The sequence below is a fragment of the Athene cunicularia genome (genome assembly GCF_003259725.1).
Source record: "Athene cunicularia isolate RWA chromosome 7 unlocalized genomic scaffold, athCun1 chr7_part1, whole genome shotgun sequence".
NCBI lineage: Eukaryota > Metazoa > Chordata > Aves > Strigiformes > Strigidae > Athene > Athene cunicularia.
Window position 1 is genome coordinate 36,351,755 of NW_020799107.1, and position 20,393 is coordinate 36,372,147.

The 20,393-nt window shown below is 43.0% G+C and overlaps 1 protein-coding gene across 1 annotated transcript in view; it reads right to left on the reverse strand.

Moving 5' to 3' along the window:
- The window catches only part of NEB (nebulin), a 112,202-nt gene extending 108,303 nt beyond the window's left edge, over positions 1–3,899 (reverse strand). The window contains exons 1-2 of the mRNA XM_026852536.1: positions 3,817–3,899; positions 2,396–2,461 (exon numbers count right to left, since the gene is read on the reverse strand). Of these exons, the coding sequence (XP_026708337.1) occupies positions 2,396–2,428 (33 nt within the window). The 5' untranslated portion in view covers positions 2,429–2,461; positions 3,817–3,899. The remainder of the gene's footprint in view (positions 1–2,395; positions 2,462–3,816) is intronic.
- Between the last annotated feature and the right edge of the window lie 16,494 nt (positions 3,900–20,393).

A 20,393-nucleotide genomic window follows, 5' to 3' on the forward strand; every position in this document is an offset into this window, starting at 1 on the left:
TCAATGGCCTTTTTGGGGTGAGGGGCCCAACACTGAACCCCCTCAGCGAGGGGCGGCCTCCCCAGTGCCGAGCCCAGGGCTCAGGTCCCTTCCTTGTCCCTGCTGGCCACGCCAGTGCTGATGCGAGAGGCAACAAGGGCTACGTGCCAGCCCTGCAGCGCTCCGGGAGCTTCGCTCCCCCGCTGGCACCTTGCCTTTCCCCCGGGAGCCGGAGGAGCCGCAGCAGCCGGAGCCGCGCCGCTTCCCGCCCTTTGCGGGGCCCCGCGCTGAGGCGGCAAATGGCGGCCGCACGATGGCGCCGTCCCGCCGGGCCGCCCGCGCCTTATGCCGGCAGCGCTGAGAGGAGCCGAGGCCGCGCCGCCCCGAGGCTTCGCCCTCCACCTCCTCAACGGAGGGAAAAACAGTTAAAGATGTTGCTACGTCCGCTGCAGTGCACAGCAGCCATTTTATTCCAAAGGTGCTTAACTTCCCACTGACTTCCAGAAAGGAGAAAACATAAAATGTGGGGTTTGTCTTTGGAAATCTCCTCAGCAATGATTTGCTCGGGGTCACATGCTGAAACTGCACAAAACCCCCTTTGAATCAAGCCCTAAAAAAACCCCCTCATTAAAAAGTTTAAGCCCTTGTTCCTCAAAGTTAGGTTCACGTAACTAGCCCATACTTTCCAAGCTGTCTCGTGTTGGGCCGTTTTGAGGCAATTTCTGCTCACCGGCCCTATACCGTGTTTGATCCACCTCGCACAAAGCCTCGAGGAACCCAGCAGCAAAAGATTTGTGTCATTCACTGTGGGTTTTTGCACATCACAAAAGGCTACAAGGTCCCCTGCAGGGTAATAACTCCAGAGAAAGACAAAATACGATCTTAAAATCCTCATCGTGTTCTCAGCGGTGAGAATTTTCATTGCGGAAAATTCAGCGATTTTCTAGTCTTTTGGAGGATGAATTTCAGACTGAACTCTTACAGGTTTAAAACAGGCGATTCATATAGAGGTGGAATTCTAGTTAAGAAAACTCTGAAAAGGCTTAAGCTGACTTAAAATTGTACCAGAATGCTATTGTTCTGATTTTTATTTAGCTTCTCTCTCTGAGTATCTCAAGGGAAGCCACTAAAGCAGAACCATCTCGGTCTGTCCTAGGGATGTGGTTCCAAGAAGGCGGTCATTCCAAATTAAAAACAAAGATTGAAACAGAGCTGTGTAGACAAAAAAGCCCAACATAACGTAATTCCAGCAGCAACGAAGAAGCATTGACAGCAAATAAATATAGATTTTGTAACAGAGAGCACATAACGCTCAGGAAGCATCAAGGCAATTACAACACGGCGATAGGAAACTTAATGGAGGAGCAGTGTCTTCGTAACGACGTGGGACAATATCTTTAAAATGGACTTTATGAACGGTAACACTTGTTTTACACAACACATTTAACTAATTCAATTGGCAAACCATTTGACTTTATTTCAGTCAATATTTGAAATCTATAAAATTGCCAGTGAGGGCTCAATGCTGTAACGCTGCCTGAAATCAACAGTCCATTGAATACAGCGTGGAGATAATGAGTTGGGGGATGTCTACATTTATACTGGCTTCTTCTTTTCCTCAAACCAACACTGAGCAATTTGTTATAAAAGCTTATGTGTTTCATACCACATAATTTCTTTTCAGAATAGTAATAACGCAACAGATAAGACCACACTGTTGGTTAACCTCATGTACTCTTTCAATAGGAAAGTCATTATTCCAATGAGACTCGTTAATAATAGTAAGCTGTAGGTTCCCCAGCTCTGGGGGATTCACTTAATCAAATTGTTGAGACTAAATAATTAGGTATGTAACTGTGAGTTTAAATGACCTATTGGCAAATTAATCCCTGATGCAACTCCACAGTCATCTACAGGTTTAATTCTAGCTCCATCTCTGCGGCTTCTTGAGGCCAAATTGGTTAACGGTGCCTTGGTGGCACAGAACTGCTGCATTTCTGCCTTGCGGTGGGCACAGAGGCGAGGCTAGAGAGTGGCTTCCAGAGTCATCCTCTCTAGCATGGATTGGATGACAGAGGGCAAGCCAGGAGGGAAAAGAGATTTGCCCACTGCATCTATAATTACACAGAAGAGTAACCACAAAACCTTGCAGTGGGGGTGTGGGATGGTTACAATCCTTATTTAAGCAGAGAAACTATGACAGGAACCAGAGAGACTTTGCTCCATTGAGAGCAACTTTGTTGTTGTTGTTTTTTACTGTTCAAATCATCTAATAAATGTCTAATCATACCCTAATCTTCGGAGAGCAAACACCAGGCAATGATTTATGTTCATGAGCAACATCTCATTAAAGTGATTAATATATTCCTTCACAAGGCAGGAAACAAATATTTCTACTCTCAGATTTTATTCTTACCTCCACAACTTCCTCATATTCTTCTTCCTCCATTCTGAGGTTATTCTTCTGTCTCTCCCCCACTCACTGGTCAGGCAGCAAATGAAAGGGTGAATATGCAGTATTAGCCCAAGACTGACAGTACTATGAAAAGCTACTAGTCAAGTTCATAAAGCACCTGGGGTCACGGTCAGTAACTACTCAGATTATTACAGAGTTGTTGGACCATCAGTGAAAGAACTTGAACAACACCGAGAAATGAAGTTGAGATCTGGCATTATTTTGATTATTGTGGGAAAGCATTGGATTAAGTTTCAAACATACTGATGTAGATTACAATTTTGGACAAATATTTTCTTTTAATAGTGGTAACACCAATACTGGAATTCAATGAAAATAAAAAATTTAAAAAAAAATAAAACAGAGGAAGAGATTTCTTGAAATATGATTTGATTTTTTTCATTACAACAAAATTATTTGAAAAATGTTTCTTTTCTCTGTGACTAGTCTGTGTTATTTCATTACATTATTCAAGCTCCTGTTTGAATGGGAGCTTTGTCTGTATATTCTACTACATTCATTCATAAGTAAAAGCATAACGTACAAAAAAATTGTAAATATTTTTTTTTTTAAGTGACCTTAGGTTAATGAGGCAATTTCTGTCTTCCCAGCATTAGCTTATATAGATGCTCTGGGGTTTGGGGTTTTTTTTTAGCTCCTGTGGCTTTTTTTTCTCTATTTCTTCAGACCTGGAAAATAGGAAAATCCATATAGCTGGCTGAATTATAAAGCACAGATTACTGTGAAAACCTTTAAAGGAATTAATTAACACAATGATTTTGCTAAGAGGCAAAGCTACAATTTTCCACCAGAGGCTACAGCCCTGTTTCTAATGTTGGTAGGGGATGAGGCTTTGGAACAGCTGTTTCTGAGTCCAAAGATATTTGCCGTGTAAGCTAATACTACCAAATGACGGGGTGGTTTTGTTTAGCTGGCTAAACTGCAATTCCTTCTGAGGCAAGTGAAGTCTAGTAATGCAGGTTTTAAATATAGGAACGTAGAATACTGTCCCTTTTAAGTGTGTTGAGAAAAATTACCCCTCAAAAATTCAGTTTGTTAAACCAGAACGTTAATGATTAAAATAAATTCAGAGTAACTCAGTAAGCGGCACGTTGTATGAAAAAGTAGGGCAAATTTAGTAGGGATTGCATATAAGGATACAATCTGTACAAACTGTCACTATTATAACCTTCAGTTTACACTTCCAAAACCCAGTTCCAAGTCCTTTCCTCTTACTGCAATTTGCAACCTGTCATCCAGACAGAAAATCTGACTTCCACGGGCAAGGAACAACGACTGCTCCCAAAAAACTACAGAATCAGGAAACGGCTCAAGATCCTTTTCTAAGGGATAAAAGTCAAACGTGATTAAAATGCTCTTACCAGCAACATCTAGTAAATATCCTTAGGAGCAAAGCCTCTCCAGTCTTCCCTCCTGAGCAGCACTGGGCGAGAGCGAGCCTGGTGCATCGGCTCCTAATGACGCATGTGGCTAGCACAGCCAATCTGGCTCCAGCTCGCTCGAGTTTCAGCCCTAAATATACTTGGTGACCCCGGAGGAGGCCACCTGTTCTCGGCAACATGAAGGAAAAGGGAGCGGGGCACTTCTTGCCTCCCGAGGAAACCCAAAACACACCAGAGCTTGACTCAACTTCACCAGGTCTCTGCTGAAATGGGTCCCTAGGCAAATCCAAGGAAGCACTGAAATGGAAAAACCAGGCACATTTTCTTCTTTCAGAATTGATAGTAATAATGAATTTGAACTGACAGTTTTGTTCCTAAATTGTACCTGAATCAAAACTACAAAAATCCAAGAATCTCTGAACTTAAAGGAAAGAGGAGTCTGGACTTCAAACTACATTTTTAGTATAAGTCTATCTTTAATTTTATCCCTAAGTCTACCTGAAGTGCATTATCAACTTAACTTGATGCAAACCACGTGTCAGTGTTTTTATCACTTCTCCTGAAACGTTAAATAGCTGAACACATGGACCTGGGAACTGACTACTGACAAGGAAAAACTTGGAAGGAACCCGATTAACAGCCAATATGTCTGGTGAGGAAAGGCTAAGAATACATGATAAACAGATTAAGTGACAGGGGAGCAATTCTAACACACAAACTATTTTGGAAGGTCAAGAATTGCATGATGTATGGCGTGGAGTCACGGTGCTGATAATGGGGCTCATCTCTTAGGTCAGCTACTTGCCTACACTCACATAATCGGATTGCTTTAGTTGTTCAAGGAGGCGCATTTAAAAGCCAATACCAACAACGATCTCTCTTCACATACTGTATCACATAATTCAATAAATGCTTGTCAGGAGTCCTTGAGAGACATCTTCTTGTTCCTTAACTCTTTCCAGAAGTTAATATTTATATCCAGATGAAATATCATATCTCATTCACTACTGCCAAGTATTTTATACTCTGCACAGAGATGTAGATCCTTTCCTTTCTCCTTTAGGCGAGCTATATGCTTTCAATTACTTCGCATTTTGCTTTACTAGGCAATCCTTCCCCTTTTAATCTTATTTCTGTTTATTTAAAAGTCCTTCAGCTTCTTAACATCTTTTGAAGATGTCCAGAAATGAATATAGCATGTTGATGGAGTCTCACGAGAGCAATGTCAGCTTAACCTTCTGCTCTCCAATCCAGATCCTCTGTGTGTGCATTCCTGAAATAACTGACAGAGTCATTTTCCCCCAAGTACGGCTTTTCAGTTGACTGCGTGGATAATGTGACATGTATGTAAGTGATGACAAACGTTTATCTGATGAAAGGCCAATTTTTTTTAATATAACATGTAATTCATTATTGCCGTTTCCAGCTCAAATCTCCATTGATGCCAAAATTAGCACCAGGGCTGACGACTAACCATCCCCCTTCTTGGGTTCAGGGCCTCTTTTTCAGACTCAACTGTTGTACTAGACATTGCTCTTCCTGTAAATGGCATTGCCCCATAGTCACTGCTACAATACTGGATATGATTATGCCTCATCCCAATCACCTAACTTAAATCAGGTTTGCTAGATCAACAGAAGCTTGTATTCCTCTGTCCTGGTGGTTATTCTGACAAAATTAGCAGGTATTTTCAAATGGGATACAATTTTCTGTGCAGTTCTCTTGCAAGTTCCTGCGATCAATTTCTCCCTTAGTGATATACTCCACAACTCCTAGGTTACCAGGACATCACCTTCAGATTCTTTTACAGTTCTGTTCAATATATCTTATTCAGAAAGACACTAAAAAAGGCCAAAGTTACATGCAGGATGCAAGTGCCACTGTTTCTGCCACTGAAATGCAGCTGTCTGGTGTGAAACACAGCGGATCTTTAGCAGCAGACAGCTCAGGGCTGGAGACAAAGCATGGAAACACCCATCAAAATTACAGAAGGGGTTTAAGAACCAGAAGTATTATTGTGGGAACAAAAAGTTGTACAGAATGTAACACCTATGTTCTGACATCAGAACATGGAAAGGGGAGGGGAGTGCTCTTAGGTCACCTACAGCTGCCAGCAAGTCTTTCAATTCTTACATTTGCTGCTTTGCTCCTTCAGCTCCAGATCTCAGGGAAAAACTCTGACAAAACTATCACTACTAGCTTCATTTTTATTTAAAACTGAACGAAAACTCACTACCTTTTCTGTGATTTCTACTCAAGTCCACAATTTTGTTGCTGAAAATTAGGTTTTCACTTGTTTAAGCGCTTTTATCTATATAGGACACATATCAATAAATGGATCTTTACACACCTGCCTATATATAGGTATTATATATGTACAAATAACAACTTAAACACATGCACACATACATTCTGTACATTTGTCCTCACTGTGAAAATAAACTACTATGCTCAGTGTTATGTTTCACATCATTCACTTCTCAGGACTGTTAAAATGTCAATGATACATATTCATATCGAAATATCAGCAAGTATTGCCTACTGAAGTGGAATACTAATGGTTAATAGTCTTTTAATATTTTTTAAAATTGCTTTATTATGAAAATCTGTGTCTGTGACTCAGATTTCAAGGCACTGCTGGAATATTCTGCAAATACCAGCTTGACTTTCTAGGGGACAAATGTTTCAAAGGCATTAGGAAAATTCTGCTGTAGGTGACAGCCTGGCAGTTCTGATACAGGTTAGCACACCAGAACCAGATTGTTTTATCCACAGTACATAAATATGCATATGCTCAGCAGTTTTGAACTAAAAAGACAGAATGCAAGATGACTAAGGTAGAGGAAGGTGGTGTTTTGCATTTAAACGCCCCAACATTTCAAAGCAGAAAACATTTTCTTGTACTTAACTTTTTAAAATATTAAGTTCAATCAGTCCTACTTATCAAACAGTAACCACTCAGGGCAGGGGGTAAGGAAGGAAATAATGTGACCTTCTCTAGATTTATTTAGAAGGTATTTAATACAAGAACTATGAAATAGCAGCCTACTCGCTCTCCTAACCCCCACAGCATTCACATACAAAAAATAACCTTTTTTTTTTTCCCCCTAAAACTGCATTTAGTTTGTTTTGGGAGGCAGACTTCCACCTATGAAAAATACATCAGCCAATCCTGGAGCCTGATCACTACAGAGGATCAGTATGTAAGGACCATAGGGCAGCCACACTGTAACCCCCTCACCCCCAAAAGTCAGAACTGTTACAGCAATTCTCGTTTTCTACAACCTCCCTGACAGTTAGTGATATCTGTGTATTGTCTCGATCATTCGTTCCCTTGTATTTCTTTTATAGTGCATCACGCTCTAGATCACGAGGTAGAGTTTGGAAGAATTTTAATAAGCCAAGGCCAGATCCCACGTCACGAATACCACTGAACACCAACTCTGCGATTGCTTCTTGAAGACAACCACTTCAAGACTCAAGAGACTTTCTACCCATCTTTGCATCAGTTTGACAGAAAATTACACAGGAAATCTGTTCTGCCAGAGATTACATGGGCTTCGCTGTGTCGGCCCTTTGTGTGGATAAGCTTACTGACATCATGGGTACTATATTTAACCTCCTGAGGTAATCAGTAGACCACCCGGACTTAACAAGCATCGTATCATTGAAAAAGGTCATATTTCAATACATATTTGTGTAATTATGTCTATTTTTAAACTACCATTAGTAAGTTACTTCTTATTCTTTTTGCCATTCCTTTCCATCTAGTAGATTTTGCACAGGAAAGCTGGAAAAAAAGAGTAATCTTGTACTTTAGCATTTACAAATCTCTCACCTAAACTAATCAAGTGTCCAAAATTTTCCCTTAGAGTGCAGTCTCCATCAGAAATCTAAAAAAGCACTGGTGACTATACGACATGAAATGTATGTCGCCTGCGATGTACAATCTGCAAGACACTAATATTCAACCTGGAAACAATCCAGAAGCCTTAAACATGAAATCCATTTAGTCTGGGAGGAAAGCATTAACTGAAGAGCACAACATAAGCTTCGGAGCCCTAAAAATAAAGTAATTCTTGTTAGATAAGCTGTTACCAGCCTCTGTCGGGAGGCCCACAAGCTATAGTTGTATTTGCACTCCAGGGAGCCAAACGGTAGAGGAAACAGGTATAGAAAATGTGTTATAGAAATACCACTAGTAACAGAGAAGAGAGTAAAAAAGGGAGTTAGGTAAGGGGTTTCCCTCACTGTACTGTTCTTACAAGGGCTTACTGTTATCCAGCATTTATTGTACCTTCCCAAGAGGTGGGAGAGGGTCCTCTAAGGAGGTGGAGAATGAACCGTGACCTACCCACTGCCGTAATGACATCAGGACAGTGCCAGCACAGTTCTAAGACACTCATGCCAGCATGAGCATTCCAGTAGGACAGTATCTTGTATTTTCCCCCAGAGAACATTTACCAGATTGAGCCCCATATAGGCTTGACTATACATGGTTTCTAGATCCCAGGTGCAAAGGTACTCATCGATACCAGGACTGAAATAGCTAAGGGGGCGTTCTCCCAATTTAGGGAACCTCAGTGGATCTGACCTGCTACAGTGGTAGAAGCATCTGAAGAAACCATTTTCAGGAATTCCAAACTGAATTTGTATGTCACTTAAGTTGGCAGTGTAACGTTGATGGAGCAAAGAAATATCTGCACTTGGAATAAATACATGCCATACATCTCTGCAATTTCTGTAACTGTCGTGCAGCCTAGTAACTAAGACATGGTTTAGGTGTACAAGGAAAGGAAAAGACATGCTCTCCTAGGACTAAATATCGTTATTTCTTACTATTTGCCTTATTTTTTCTAGATAACATGCAGCAAAAGTGGCATATCATCTTAGAACTATGCAAAAGCCACATCACAAGAACTTCAGCTACATTCAAGGAAAAGAAAAGCTTACACAAGGAACTTGTGTATTTTTAATGGTCCAACTAAGCTTTCTCTTCATAAGCTGCAGGTGCAAAACTGACAGTTGAGGATATGAAACATAGAAACGTGTTTCTCCTTTTAAAAAATTCAGGTGCAGTCTATAACTGCAGACACGTGGGCAAACATCTCTCCCTCCTTATTGTTTTGAAACTACTAAGATTTATTAGCATCTGAAACTGAGGTGTGAGTGGAAGCCTGCCTGTTCAAAATCCGATAAAGGCCTCCAACATGAATAGGATTTTGATGTGTTGGTGACAGAGTGGCTATGAGAAGAGAGGTTGTTCCAGAAGTCCCTTATCTGGTGCAGAGTCAGCACCCACAACGGCAGCCGGCCAGGCTGACCTGTTGGAAGAGCTTAGCTACAGGGTGGTCCAACCATGAGGATCTGCTGCCCAGACCTCTGCAGGGGGGGCAGGCAAATTTTGGTCTGATGTATAGAAAAATTGTGGCAAGAGGGGAAAAAATTTTGACCAAAAATTATAGGTTTGGTTAGACAGCAAGTGATTGCCTTTGAATTCTTTATCTATCTATCTATCTATTGACCTACTATCAGTCTATCTTTGTGTGTATAATTCTCTGATATCACAGCTGACCAACATTAAGCCAAGCTTTTTTCTTCTCCATGAAAACAGGGTAGGAGCACATGCATCGTTAGCGAATGTGTCTTGGCTTAGGAATGAACATTTCCATCCGACAGGGAGTTCAACTATTTAAACTATGGATAATCCTTGGAACTGACAAGTCTCATAGCACTGGGGAGTAACACTCATGGTGCATGGTAGACCTCTAGCCCCAAGACAGAACCATTAGCACCAGGTCACTGCACACAGGCCATAAAACCATGTACCCACCACCGTGTCCACGTCCCCACGTCCCAAAGCTGTGAGGGTGAGAGAACCTGAACACAACAGTGTCACAGACTCACTGTTTTGTGAGGATTCCTGAACACAGAGGCCAGTCAGTATCTAATGATGAATAGTTTCCTAATTCATTAACAGCTGACTGAATTGACACACTGGAAATATAAAAAAACCCACAAACTGAAGAAAACAGCTGCCCTTGATCCTGTTCTCTGGAATCAGAAATGCTAGAATCGATGCCTATGTATCTGTAAAAGTAATAAGGTCATTTTTTTTATATCACAGATGCTTTTTCTTATTCTTGTTAGGTTATCCAGCTGAGACAAATATTTGCAAACATTATTTTTTTTAAATGGGAGCACCATACAACTGTGCGGGTTCTTAAGGAAATGATACACGTTCTAACAAGATGAACTTGACTTTTTACTTTGTCGCTGCTTAGACTCTTTCTTAAAGTATTAATAGAAAATATTAGATCATAATAAAGAATATACTTAGAGGCAATGCAATCAAAATGCGATGAGTATATCATCTCCAGTGTCTTATTTTCGTGTTTATTTTTTGATACTGACAGGTTAATACAGGGCGAGTAGCAGCACAAGCCAGTAGCTGTATGGTATGTAAACCAAGCACTTAGTATACTGCCATGAGTCAAAAAGACTTTGCTGGAAGAGGAGGAAAGAAAGGGATATTGGTATGAAACCAAAATTCATTTCACGCTTCCTGATGTTTCTGGACAGAGAAGGAACTGTCATCTCACGACAAGGTTCTGTTTACTATCGCCCCTCACCCTCTTAGTGAGGCTTTTTTCTGACAGGTCCAAGCAGCAAAATGAAATCCAAATAAATGTTAACCCAGGGCTTGATGGTCTTTGGCTACAGGACCGAGGTTTTCAGTACAGAACAGTATGAGAAGACAAATCACCAAGGTGTTTTACTTCCCTCCTCATCTCACATCTAGGTAACACATTCAAGCAGCAAGCAAAGTCACCACCCCACGCTTCTTCAGATAGAATATTATCTGAACTCACAGGGAAAACAAACATACGCTGACATTTTGTTTCCTTGCATTTGGTGTATCTCCTCAAAACCATATACCAACTACTATTCTCACACAGAATATTTGCTTGCTCTGTCCATTTGTGGAAATCTCACATGGTCATCTCTGTTAGTGTCCCACCGAATCAAGAGAGGGTACGAAGGGAGAAAAAGAAAACAACAAACCAATCCAAACTGAAAAAAAAAACAACAACAAAAAAAGATGCCAAATATTTGTTAATTTTTTTCATGTCGAGATATCATGAAGCAAAGAGAAACCAGATGAACAAATACATCTCAGCCTAACTCTCCAACTAGTTGTAGAAACTTAATAATATAGAAACCAAAACCAAACCACAAAACCCACTGAAGAGATAAAATCACTGTGTAAAAGACACCACACATTGCCACAAGAGATTTACACAAAATTATCAGGCGGCAGCAGCCTTGGTTTGTTTTCCTTCCCAACTGAGCCTGGTCACTGCCATGAGGGGTAGTTCTCCTCACAGGACAGCATCTGTCACAGCCTCCTCTGTTCTTTACTTAGGTCCTTTGAGAGTCTCAAAAGAAAACATTTATCAACAAGCTGATGTCAAACAGCCTAATTTATCTCTCCTGCTAATCTTCCCAAGACAGCAGCAGGAGTTTTCACATATGCACTGAGCAGAAAGAAGATACACCAAAGGAAGATTTCTTCAAGAATACAAACCCAGCTCTGATTGCATTGATCAGATTTGCTAATAGGAGCTTACGGGGTAAACCCAGACAGAGCACACAGTTCTTTCATCTGTAACTCACAATTTCTACTTTTCAGAATATTAATTTAAGTTAGTATAAACTAGGGAAGGAAGGGCAGGTTCTTTTCAAATCTTTTCTCCTTCCTTCTGTTTAGACAATAAAGAAACTTTCATATTTTTAGAACAAAGGTACAAATATCAGCTGTAAATGCCAGTGAAAAAACCATGACTCGCAGCCGGAATTTCAGTTCTAATCTTGTCTCCAAAACTTGTCCCTTTGGGCAAGCCTCTGCCTTACTATTGTGCAGTAAAGATAACCCAGATCATTTATCTTCTGACAACCTTTTTCATTATTATTAGCGTTGTTGCAAATCATGAGCTTACAGCAACGACAGTGAGAGTTGCAGATGGTATCTTATAAGCAGATCGATCTATAGTTTCCTCACAACCTCCCAGTTTAATCTTGCCTTGAATTTTCAAACCTATTAATTTCAATATACATGTAGTACTCCCCCAGCTTCTCACTGAAAGCAGCCAGAGCCTTACAGTGAATTCAGATGCACGGTTGTGATTTTTCATGGAACTGAGCTGAAACAATTTCTTGAGAATTCATAAGCCAGTCCAGGTTCACTTATATCCCACTCCACATTCAGATCATTTATTAAGTCTTCACACTAAGTCTATTATTTCTAACAAACCTTGGCAGCAGGAAAGATTCATGTGGCTTTGAACAGCGTTGCCAACTTTCCACATCAACAGAACAGCACCAGATAAATTGGTGGATAAACACAGCTATAACATAAAGGCGTTCCCTGTCATAAATCACTTGGGATGAAGGGACAGAGCTGAACCTGCTCCTTGCCTTTTGCAAAAACCACGATCAGTCCCTTAATTCTGCAATCATCTCTGCTGCTTTTTTCAGTTCAATAATTGCACCAATATCACTGAAAGATGTTCACGCCCCATGTGACAACAGAAGGAGTAAATCAAATACTTTGTGCTTAGGCTCAGTACCTTTTTTTTTTCCACCAAGGATGTACTTTCTTCCAAAAAGGGAACAAACTATGAATAGAAAGGTGTGATGAGGATAACAGCCTTTCTAACTGTTTTTTTTCTTGTGCAAAAGAAGAAGAGTGCTACTACCAGTCTTCCTTATGGCATCTGGCCATTCCAAGGGTTTTTTGATTTTGTGCTGGGTTCATTTGTAAAGGTTCTTGTAAAATGGCATCATGCACAGGCACTTGATCATCTCTCTGACTCCCCTATGTTGCAAAGTAGTTCCCACAGTAAATGGAAAAGCAAACACGCAATTCAGAAGAGACATGGGCATCTAAAAGAATCATCCAAGGGCAAGATAACAAAAGCTGCTATAAAAGAAGATCAAGATTTAGATCAAAGCTCAATGAGTACACTCAAGAAATACCATAAGATCGAAATCTCTCCCAGCAAAATACAATTCATGTGTCTGTAGTCTTCTTGACCTGAAGGATGCCAAGTAATGGGTTGAAGTGCACGTGTCTAAATTTCAATGTTACAGACTTTAGCAAAGTGTAACCTGTGTCTGAGAGCCATTTTTTGGAAATTTTGTCTCTTTCACTCATTTAAATGGAACATATTTATAGGAAAGGTTACTAACACTTCCAACTGTAAAGCAAGGGGGGGGAGATTGCAACATGCTCAGCGTTCCTACCTTACATTGCTGAAACGGTATCTCATATCCTGAAATACAATCTGCAGTAGTCCATAAAATATTAAGACCACTCGCTAGTTGTGGCCAGTAATACTTTGTAGAAGAAGTTCCCAGTGGCAGAATGCTCCGTGAAAGGTCATTAACACAACACAAAGGTCATTAACACAACAGCCACCATGAGAAATTCTTCTCTGGGCTATTATTAACAGTGCTAACCAGCCACAAGGAATCTGCCGTTGCTCCAGTTCCTCGGCTCCGCAGTGGCACTAGACAATAACTGCTTCATTACTGAACTCAATAAAGTGACATTTAACTGCAATAAGGAATGATACCATCACAAATAATATCCTCTAACTCATCTGGCGTTACGCCACTCTGTCCTAAGAGGAGTATCCTCAGTGGTATGAGTTGCAGGAGCTCATGAGCAAACATCAACTTCTGCAAACTGAGGTCCTCCTGTTGACATTCCCTCAGTGACATAAATGGGGATCTTACTGAATAACCCACACCAAGGCTAGAACAAAAAAGAAACAACCAGGAAAGTCCAAATTCTAAAACTGAAATTCAGCCCCTGGGAAATTATTTGTTTTCTTCACCCTTACATCACACAGCATTTTCAGCACTGGGTATCACGCCATCAGGATAAAAACGACAAGCCCATCACTCCTCTTGTGCTGAGGTAAGCCACGGTCCTTCTGCTCGCCCCCATGCCACAGGGGTCGGGGCTGCCCTCTGAGTCCCCCAGGCTCACTTAACCTCATCTATGGATCTTGCCACGTTGTCTTATTCCTCTGTCACAAACGACTCAGGCTTCTTGATGTGTTTTTTTCTCTACAAAAAGAGAGAAAGGAGGAGGGAAACTTTATTTGTCAAATAGTTTTCATTTCAATGAGTCAAGGAAACGAGCTGAAAGTCTGCCAGAAAATGATTCCACGGGAAGCTGAACTACTGATGACTTCACGGGTCTTTTTATAAAGCACCATGACGGTGGATGGGCAGAAGCAGCTGCAGAATCACCCTGGCTCTGGCAAAGACGCCCTGAGCACGGCGGCCTTCAGCGAGGCAACGGCCCCCACGGTGGCCGGGCTGCAGCCACCGGTGACCAGATGCAAACTCTTGTGTCCCACTGCATGGGACATGCTGGTTTTCCGGGAAGGAGACAACTTACCTTGAATTTGGGAATGTCTTCTGACAGATCTCACTATGCTCAAGCACGTTCTCGGCGCACGCTTGTTAGGGTCACCGAAGGACAGGATGGGTTAATGCCGTCATTCTCTTCATAATCTGAAAATTAATCATCTTCAGATTTAGCTGGTGCATGCTTCTCTTTCATCAGATTGCAAAGGACATGAATAAAAGCCTAAATATTAAATCACCGGAAATCAAACAACCCCAGGACAATAATTGCCATCAACCAGCGGGGTGCCCATGGCTCTGCACCCCCTCCTGCCTGTCCTGAGACTCACAGCCACTCCTGGGCTGGATTCGGCCCACAGCAGGTCAAGAGTTTTGGAAATACACCATCAAAAATATCTTGCTGAAATGTACAGTAAAGGTTTAAAAGCGACCTAACTCTTACAGAAGTGTTTTTAGTCCACAGATTCCTGAGCAACAAACATGGAACAAATATTTTTGTTTGTTTAGTTTTGGGATTTTTTTTTGGCTTTGACACTGTAAAGCGAGTAATTAATTTTCAGGTTTGAATGGAGTCATTCCTGCAATTAAACTGGTGAAAGCTGGAAAAACCTGTCTGTTTAAAAGCAATCCATCTCCTTCACCGTTTAAAAATACCAGAAAACATGTTGATTTCAAGTTTACTAAAGAAGGACTATTTTAAAAAAGCAGAAACAAGACAGACTAAAGCAAGACTAAAGATAGACTTTCACAGGCGAAGTGCCTTCAGGATCTCCATCAGCCTGTCAACAGTGACGTGCATCTTCCAGGGAGGCCTCTGATATTAGTCCTAGTTTTAAAAGGTGTTTTATCTAATTGCCAGTGAAATCCACTGGAGTTAAGCAGCTACCTAGTGTTGGGGACCTGCACCCCAAATGCCGGACTCTCACACTGGCAACTGATTTTAGCACTAGAACCTTTACCTTTTGGAGGCGACCACGGTTTAAGGGTTTTCTTTCCTGGGCTGCTTACTGTGGACACCAAAGGCAATTCCCAGTTCTCTCCATGTGGTTTGTGTGCCAGACCTGACCGCTGAGATGGTTCAGGTGACGGATGCTGCAGGGAGCCCAGCGAGACAAAAGAGGTCCCCGGGTGGTAACCGAGGGCAGGGGCACAGGCGGGGAGCAGCCGGGTGAGGAGAAGCGTCCCAGGCACGGCACAAAGCCAGCGAAATCCCCATGAAATTGCTTTGTGACTGTCTTCGATAAAAGCTCATCCTAAGATATGAAAGCTAACTTGAGTAAAGGGTTATTGGTCTTCAAAGCAGATCGTTAAATTACTCCGTGACATTGTCAGCATTTATTTGGGCTAAGAGGGGACCGAGTTTTAAGTAGCCCATTCAACTGATGATTTAGAGGAAAGATGATAGTCTACAAAAACATGATTGGCACAGGAGAGACCAGACAGGGATAATTCTGTTTTTGTCATACAGAGCCAGCTGAAATCCATTCGGCTCCAGCGCTAGAGCAAAACCCAGGAGCTTTCAAAATCAGTTTCAAAAACTCCAGCATGAGCAGGATTTCCACCCCGAATGCTTAACAGAAAGATGAAAAGCTGAAAGTGCAGCTGAACTGAAGAGCAAGCCCGTGCAATTCAGAGCTCATGTTTTAACAGATTAAGATAGGAGTTTGGGGAAGTTAATTGTGCTTTAACTTTCACTCATGTGAAATCGGAATAAACTGGTTTGATACATGAACACCTGAAGGACTGGAGAACTAGTTTAACGTCAGGCTGAGTAAATTTGAAATTCAGTGTACGTTATCTTTACTCCAGATGATATAAATGTTGGCTACTAACAGCTGCTTAAGACAACTCTAAAAGCATCATTTTCTAGGGGAAGACCAGTAGCAGTGGCTTTACGGAGCTGAAAGTCTTTCAGTTATAGAAATACTATTTCTGTGAAACTACAGGCTCAAATCCAAACTACAGGCAAGAGGTTCAAAGCAGCTCTTCTTTGCTGAGCACCACACAGCCCAAATTCACGACTGGCAGGAACCTCACCAAGTTTAAGGGAGGCAAATGCACCATCCTGCCCAAGGGGGGTGCAGGGGCAGCGGCACGGAGCTGGGCTCAGCACAGGGCGATGCCCCTCACCTCCCTCCCTCCCTCCAGCAGAGAGCAGGGGCCGCATCCTGAGCAGCTGAAATTCTGACTTTTTCCAAAACAGGAATAACTGTGCCATTGTCCCCTGGCAGCAGGAAGACCTGCAGGAGCAGGCGCGACCCTGCAGTACCAGCCCTGGGTTGGGTTTCTTTGGAACACCCTCGGGGGCAATAAATCGCACAGCAAATAAAGTACTTGCTCAAGAGAAGCGGTCACCTCCTTTCCCACAGTGCTGCAGCACTTCCCTCGTTATAGAAGTTAATTTATGAAGGCACACAGCGAGTGTGACAGCGTTCCTTACCTACTGCTTGATGGAGGGAACGAACGCAGCAGGGAGTTGCCGGGAGCCCCTTCCCTCCCCAGCACAGCATTCTCCTTCAGAAGCCATTGGTGAGCTAAGAACGTCAAATGTCAAATTAAAACATCTATTATTTTTAACATTTTCCCATGACTAATAATTGATACTTCCAGTTGTTGTTCTTCAAGTGCTGCTGCAACTGCTCAGCCCCACCTGGGTCCTTGCAATCTGCTGATACCTCCACGAAATCTTTGATGCGCTGAGCTTATTGCATCACATTTCCTTTTAATAACAGACTGATGATTCAGCTTATCCATCCATCACTTTGACTCAAAAAATAAGATCCAGCCTATTACCAATGACTGCAGCAAAGATCAAGATTTATGAATTTGTTGCACGGCTTAAACTCAGCCGCACTTTTCTAATGTGGGCAATGGGCACAGTGAGACAAATTTTTTATTTTTTTTTTAGAGGTAGAATTTTAAGTCTCCTAACCCATCGCTCCTTGTGTGTTTTCAGGCTGTGTTGCCTGCAGAGAAAATCTGAGGCCAGCGGCCTGCAGAAAGCAGGCCCAAGGCAGCTCTGCGGGGCAGCGGGCTCCCCCGTTGAACGCGAGGGCACATGGGCGGCTGCCGTGTTACCCGTGACGCAGCATTCCAGCTTTTGTTTCGTGAGCTCATCCCATGGTTGATGGAGAATGTGGCCCTTGACTACAGCTCCAGAGCTGTCAGCTTGTACACGCACTTTGTGACAGCAGCACCTCACGGTAAAACCCGCGGCAACGCTCAGTTCCATCAGGTTTTCAGCTTTCTACTTGATTACAATTTGCAGTAAGAGTCTGCTAAAGCCTCTGAACAACGCAGCGGTAGAAGAAACTTACTGCTGCAAGGATATTGGGGTATTAACCCTTATGATAGAGGCCACCCTCATGCTTAATGACACAGGGTCATGGCAATTAAAAAAGTCTGTTAAGTCCGCACCAGAGTTTGTCCTGATCCACTGGTTGGGAGCGGTCGAAGCCCCTCCAGGTCCCGCTCAAGGGCAGCCCTGGTTTGTCAGCCAGGGCGAGGGCTCTGGGACGAGTTGGGATTCGGTTTAACTACAGAATCAAACGCCAGGGCTTAAGGGTAGAGTCAGTCAAAACGTTGTATCCGGATTCCCAGTTTGGAGACAACTTGCAGACTTTGCCCCTGGTTTGGTCACAAGAACTAAATCACAGTTTAGTGGCATTTTATTAGTGTATGTGTAAACGGTGAGAACTGACCAAACCATTTAATGGTTCGGATGTCCCTCACCTGCAGCTACATCACCTCCTTAAACAGCACTTCCAGCCTAAACTGGGGGGACTAGGGCTTTCCTAAGGACACGGACAGGCTCAGTCTTCCCATGCCAAGCATTAGCAGGTTTTCCTCCCAGTGCTGCCCAGCCTCTGCCCTGGGGACCAGCCACTCCAGACAATGGGACTGGACTCAGCCCGCTTTGTTGTACCACTCTTGTCCCAGACACTTTCTGCTTTTCCCTCCGAAAGACCCAGTCAATAAGGAAACCAACAGCGTTTGCCCAGGCCAGGCTTAGTAACAGTTAAGCCCAAAGTAAGTTTATACATGCCACAGTTTGGGGAATAAGGCAGTTTATGTGACACATCCTACCACACAGATGGCACGACTCAAACTCACATCTCCAGTAATCTGGTCCTATTTTTCCCCCCATTCTCCTCTGCGAGAGAGGGGATCTGTCCAGGGAGGCTCGCACACGAGGACACCGAGTGACACCTCGGCAGCTGGGGAACCTGCACCCCGCTGCCAGCACTGGGAGGGGGGGGTCTGCTCCAGGTGTCCCCGGGGCAGGGCAGCCGTGCTGCTCCCCGACTCTGCGGGTCAGCTCCCTGCTGCAACACCCCCCCCTCACCCCCGGCTCCAGTCACTGCAAACCTTACCTAAACAACAGGGCTCATCCCAAGGCTTCTCCCTTAATTCTACCAAATTCATGTTCATGGTTTATCATCCCTGTGAATCCTGAAAAAGAGAGAGACCTGAAGCAGATGGAGGTATTTTGCTGGGTGAAGGTTGGGCCACTTCAGATTTTTAAATTAAAAATAAGTGTTGAGGGATCTGGTGGAGTTGGGAATGGTCAGGGTGAGGTGCGTGGTTGGACTGGAGGAGCTTCAAGGGCTTTTCTAGCCTCGATGAATCTGTGATTCTCTAAAAACAGGGTTCTGAAATTTCCCACCTACAGAGAATTTCCTTCCTCTCCCAACACACCAACGCAGCTCCGTGCTTTGGGTTCCTCACAGAATTTCATCCTTGGTGGGTGAATTAATGCAAGAATTTAGATCTTGTTCCTGTTGAAGTCTATGATGATCCGTGTCACCCCAACAACTGCAGCCCATGCCCTTTACCCAGTACTTTCCTTACAGCAATGACAGCCTCTGCCGGGTTCCTAGTTTGCTGCTGGTGCTTTCAGTGGTTAACAGCACCTGTTATGGCTGATAAATTGCCATTAAAAAAGCTTTTATGGCTAATAAATTCACATTAAAAGAGCCACAGGCTTTCTATCCACCCAACAGCGTGGGGTCTCAGTCTCAGAGCTTCTCTGGTCTCATCGCTGTAACTACACTAATGACTGTTACATTGTGATCAGACATCAAAACATTTGGTTTACACATTCCTAGCTCCACGTAAGGTTTTTTTTCTTGTTTGCCCAAAGCGAGACGCTGAGTGCAATGCTGCGCTGGAGTGGGGCCACTCAGCCCATGTCTCAGTTTAGCAGCGAGTCACTATCTGGGCACAGGCATCATCTAAATTTATCAAAATTAATATTACATATGAAAACAGGCTTGGTGCTAAACCAGCACTAGAGCCACAAGGGGAAACTGACCCTCCCAACATCTCCAGTTCCTTCAGTCCCACCTCTGTCCTACCCTCCTGCTCCTCACCACCTATTTCTACCCCTTGACAGTGCCCAAACCAGCTGCTCGAGCAGCCTGAACTACACTGATTTAGCTCTAAGTTATTCAGAAAGTTACAAATAAAAGTAGTTTTATGACAGTGAGGCCCCCAAGCCCCATGCAAACATTTGTGGTGCTGCGAGGGAGGGAGAGGGGAAGGGAATTTCTTTTGGTGGCAGCGCAGGCTTGAAGTGTTTGATCACCTCTTGGATATAGCAAAATTCCCTTTTAAAAAAAGCACTTTTTGTTTTAAGTATTTGCTAATAAAAAGGAGGATCCTGCCCCCATCTGGCTTCCCTGGAAGGAAGCAGCCCAAGGAGAGAAAACATTCGCAGCGGCTTCAGAAAGGGAGCGCCAAGCAGGAGGTGAAAGCTGGCTCCTGAGCCACTCTCCATGCTCAGAAACGGGTAATAATTCAGGTTTTGGAGTGAGCTTTGACTGGCAGAAAAGCAAAGATAATTATAATCTTTCTGGAGCAGCTCCAGCCATGCTATCATTTGCAGAGGGGTGCAGATGGGTCCAACTGTGCCACGCAAATGGGAATATATAGGCCTCACCATCTGCTGGCGATGTGGGAAGGGAACCATAGTCCCCTCAGTAAATCTGTACCCACCACCAAAACCCAGAAAAACAATAGTTTTATTTGCTTTGCCTCTATACCTCTACCACATCACCTATTCTGTATTACACTTCCAGGCAGAAATGGCTTTGGAAAAAAAATTACTCAGC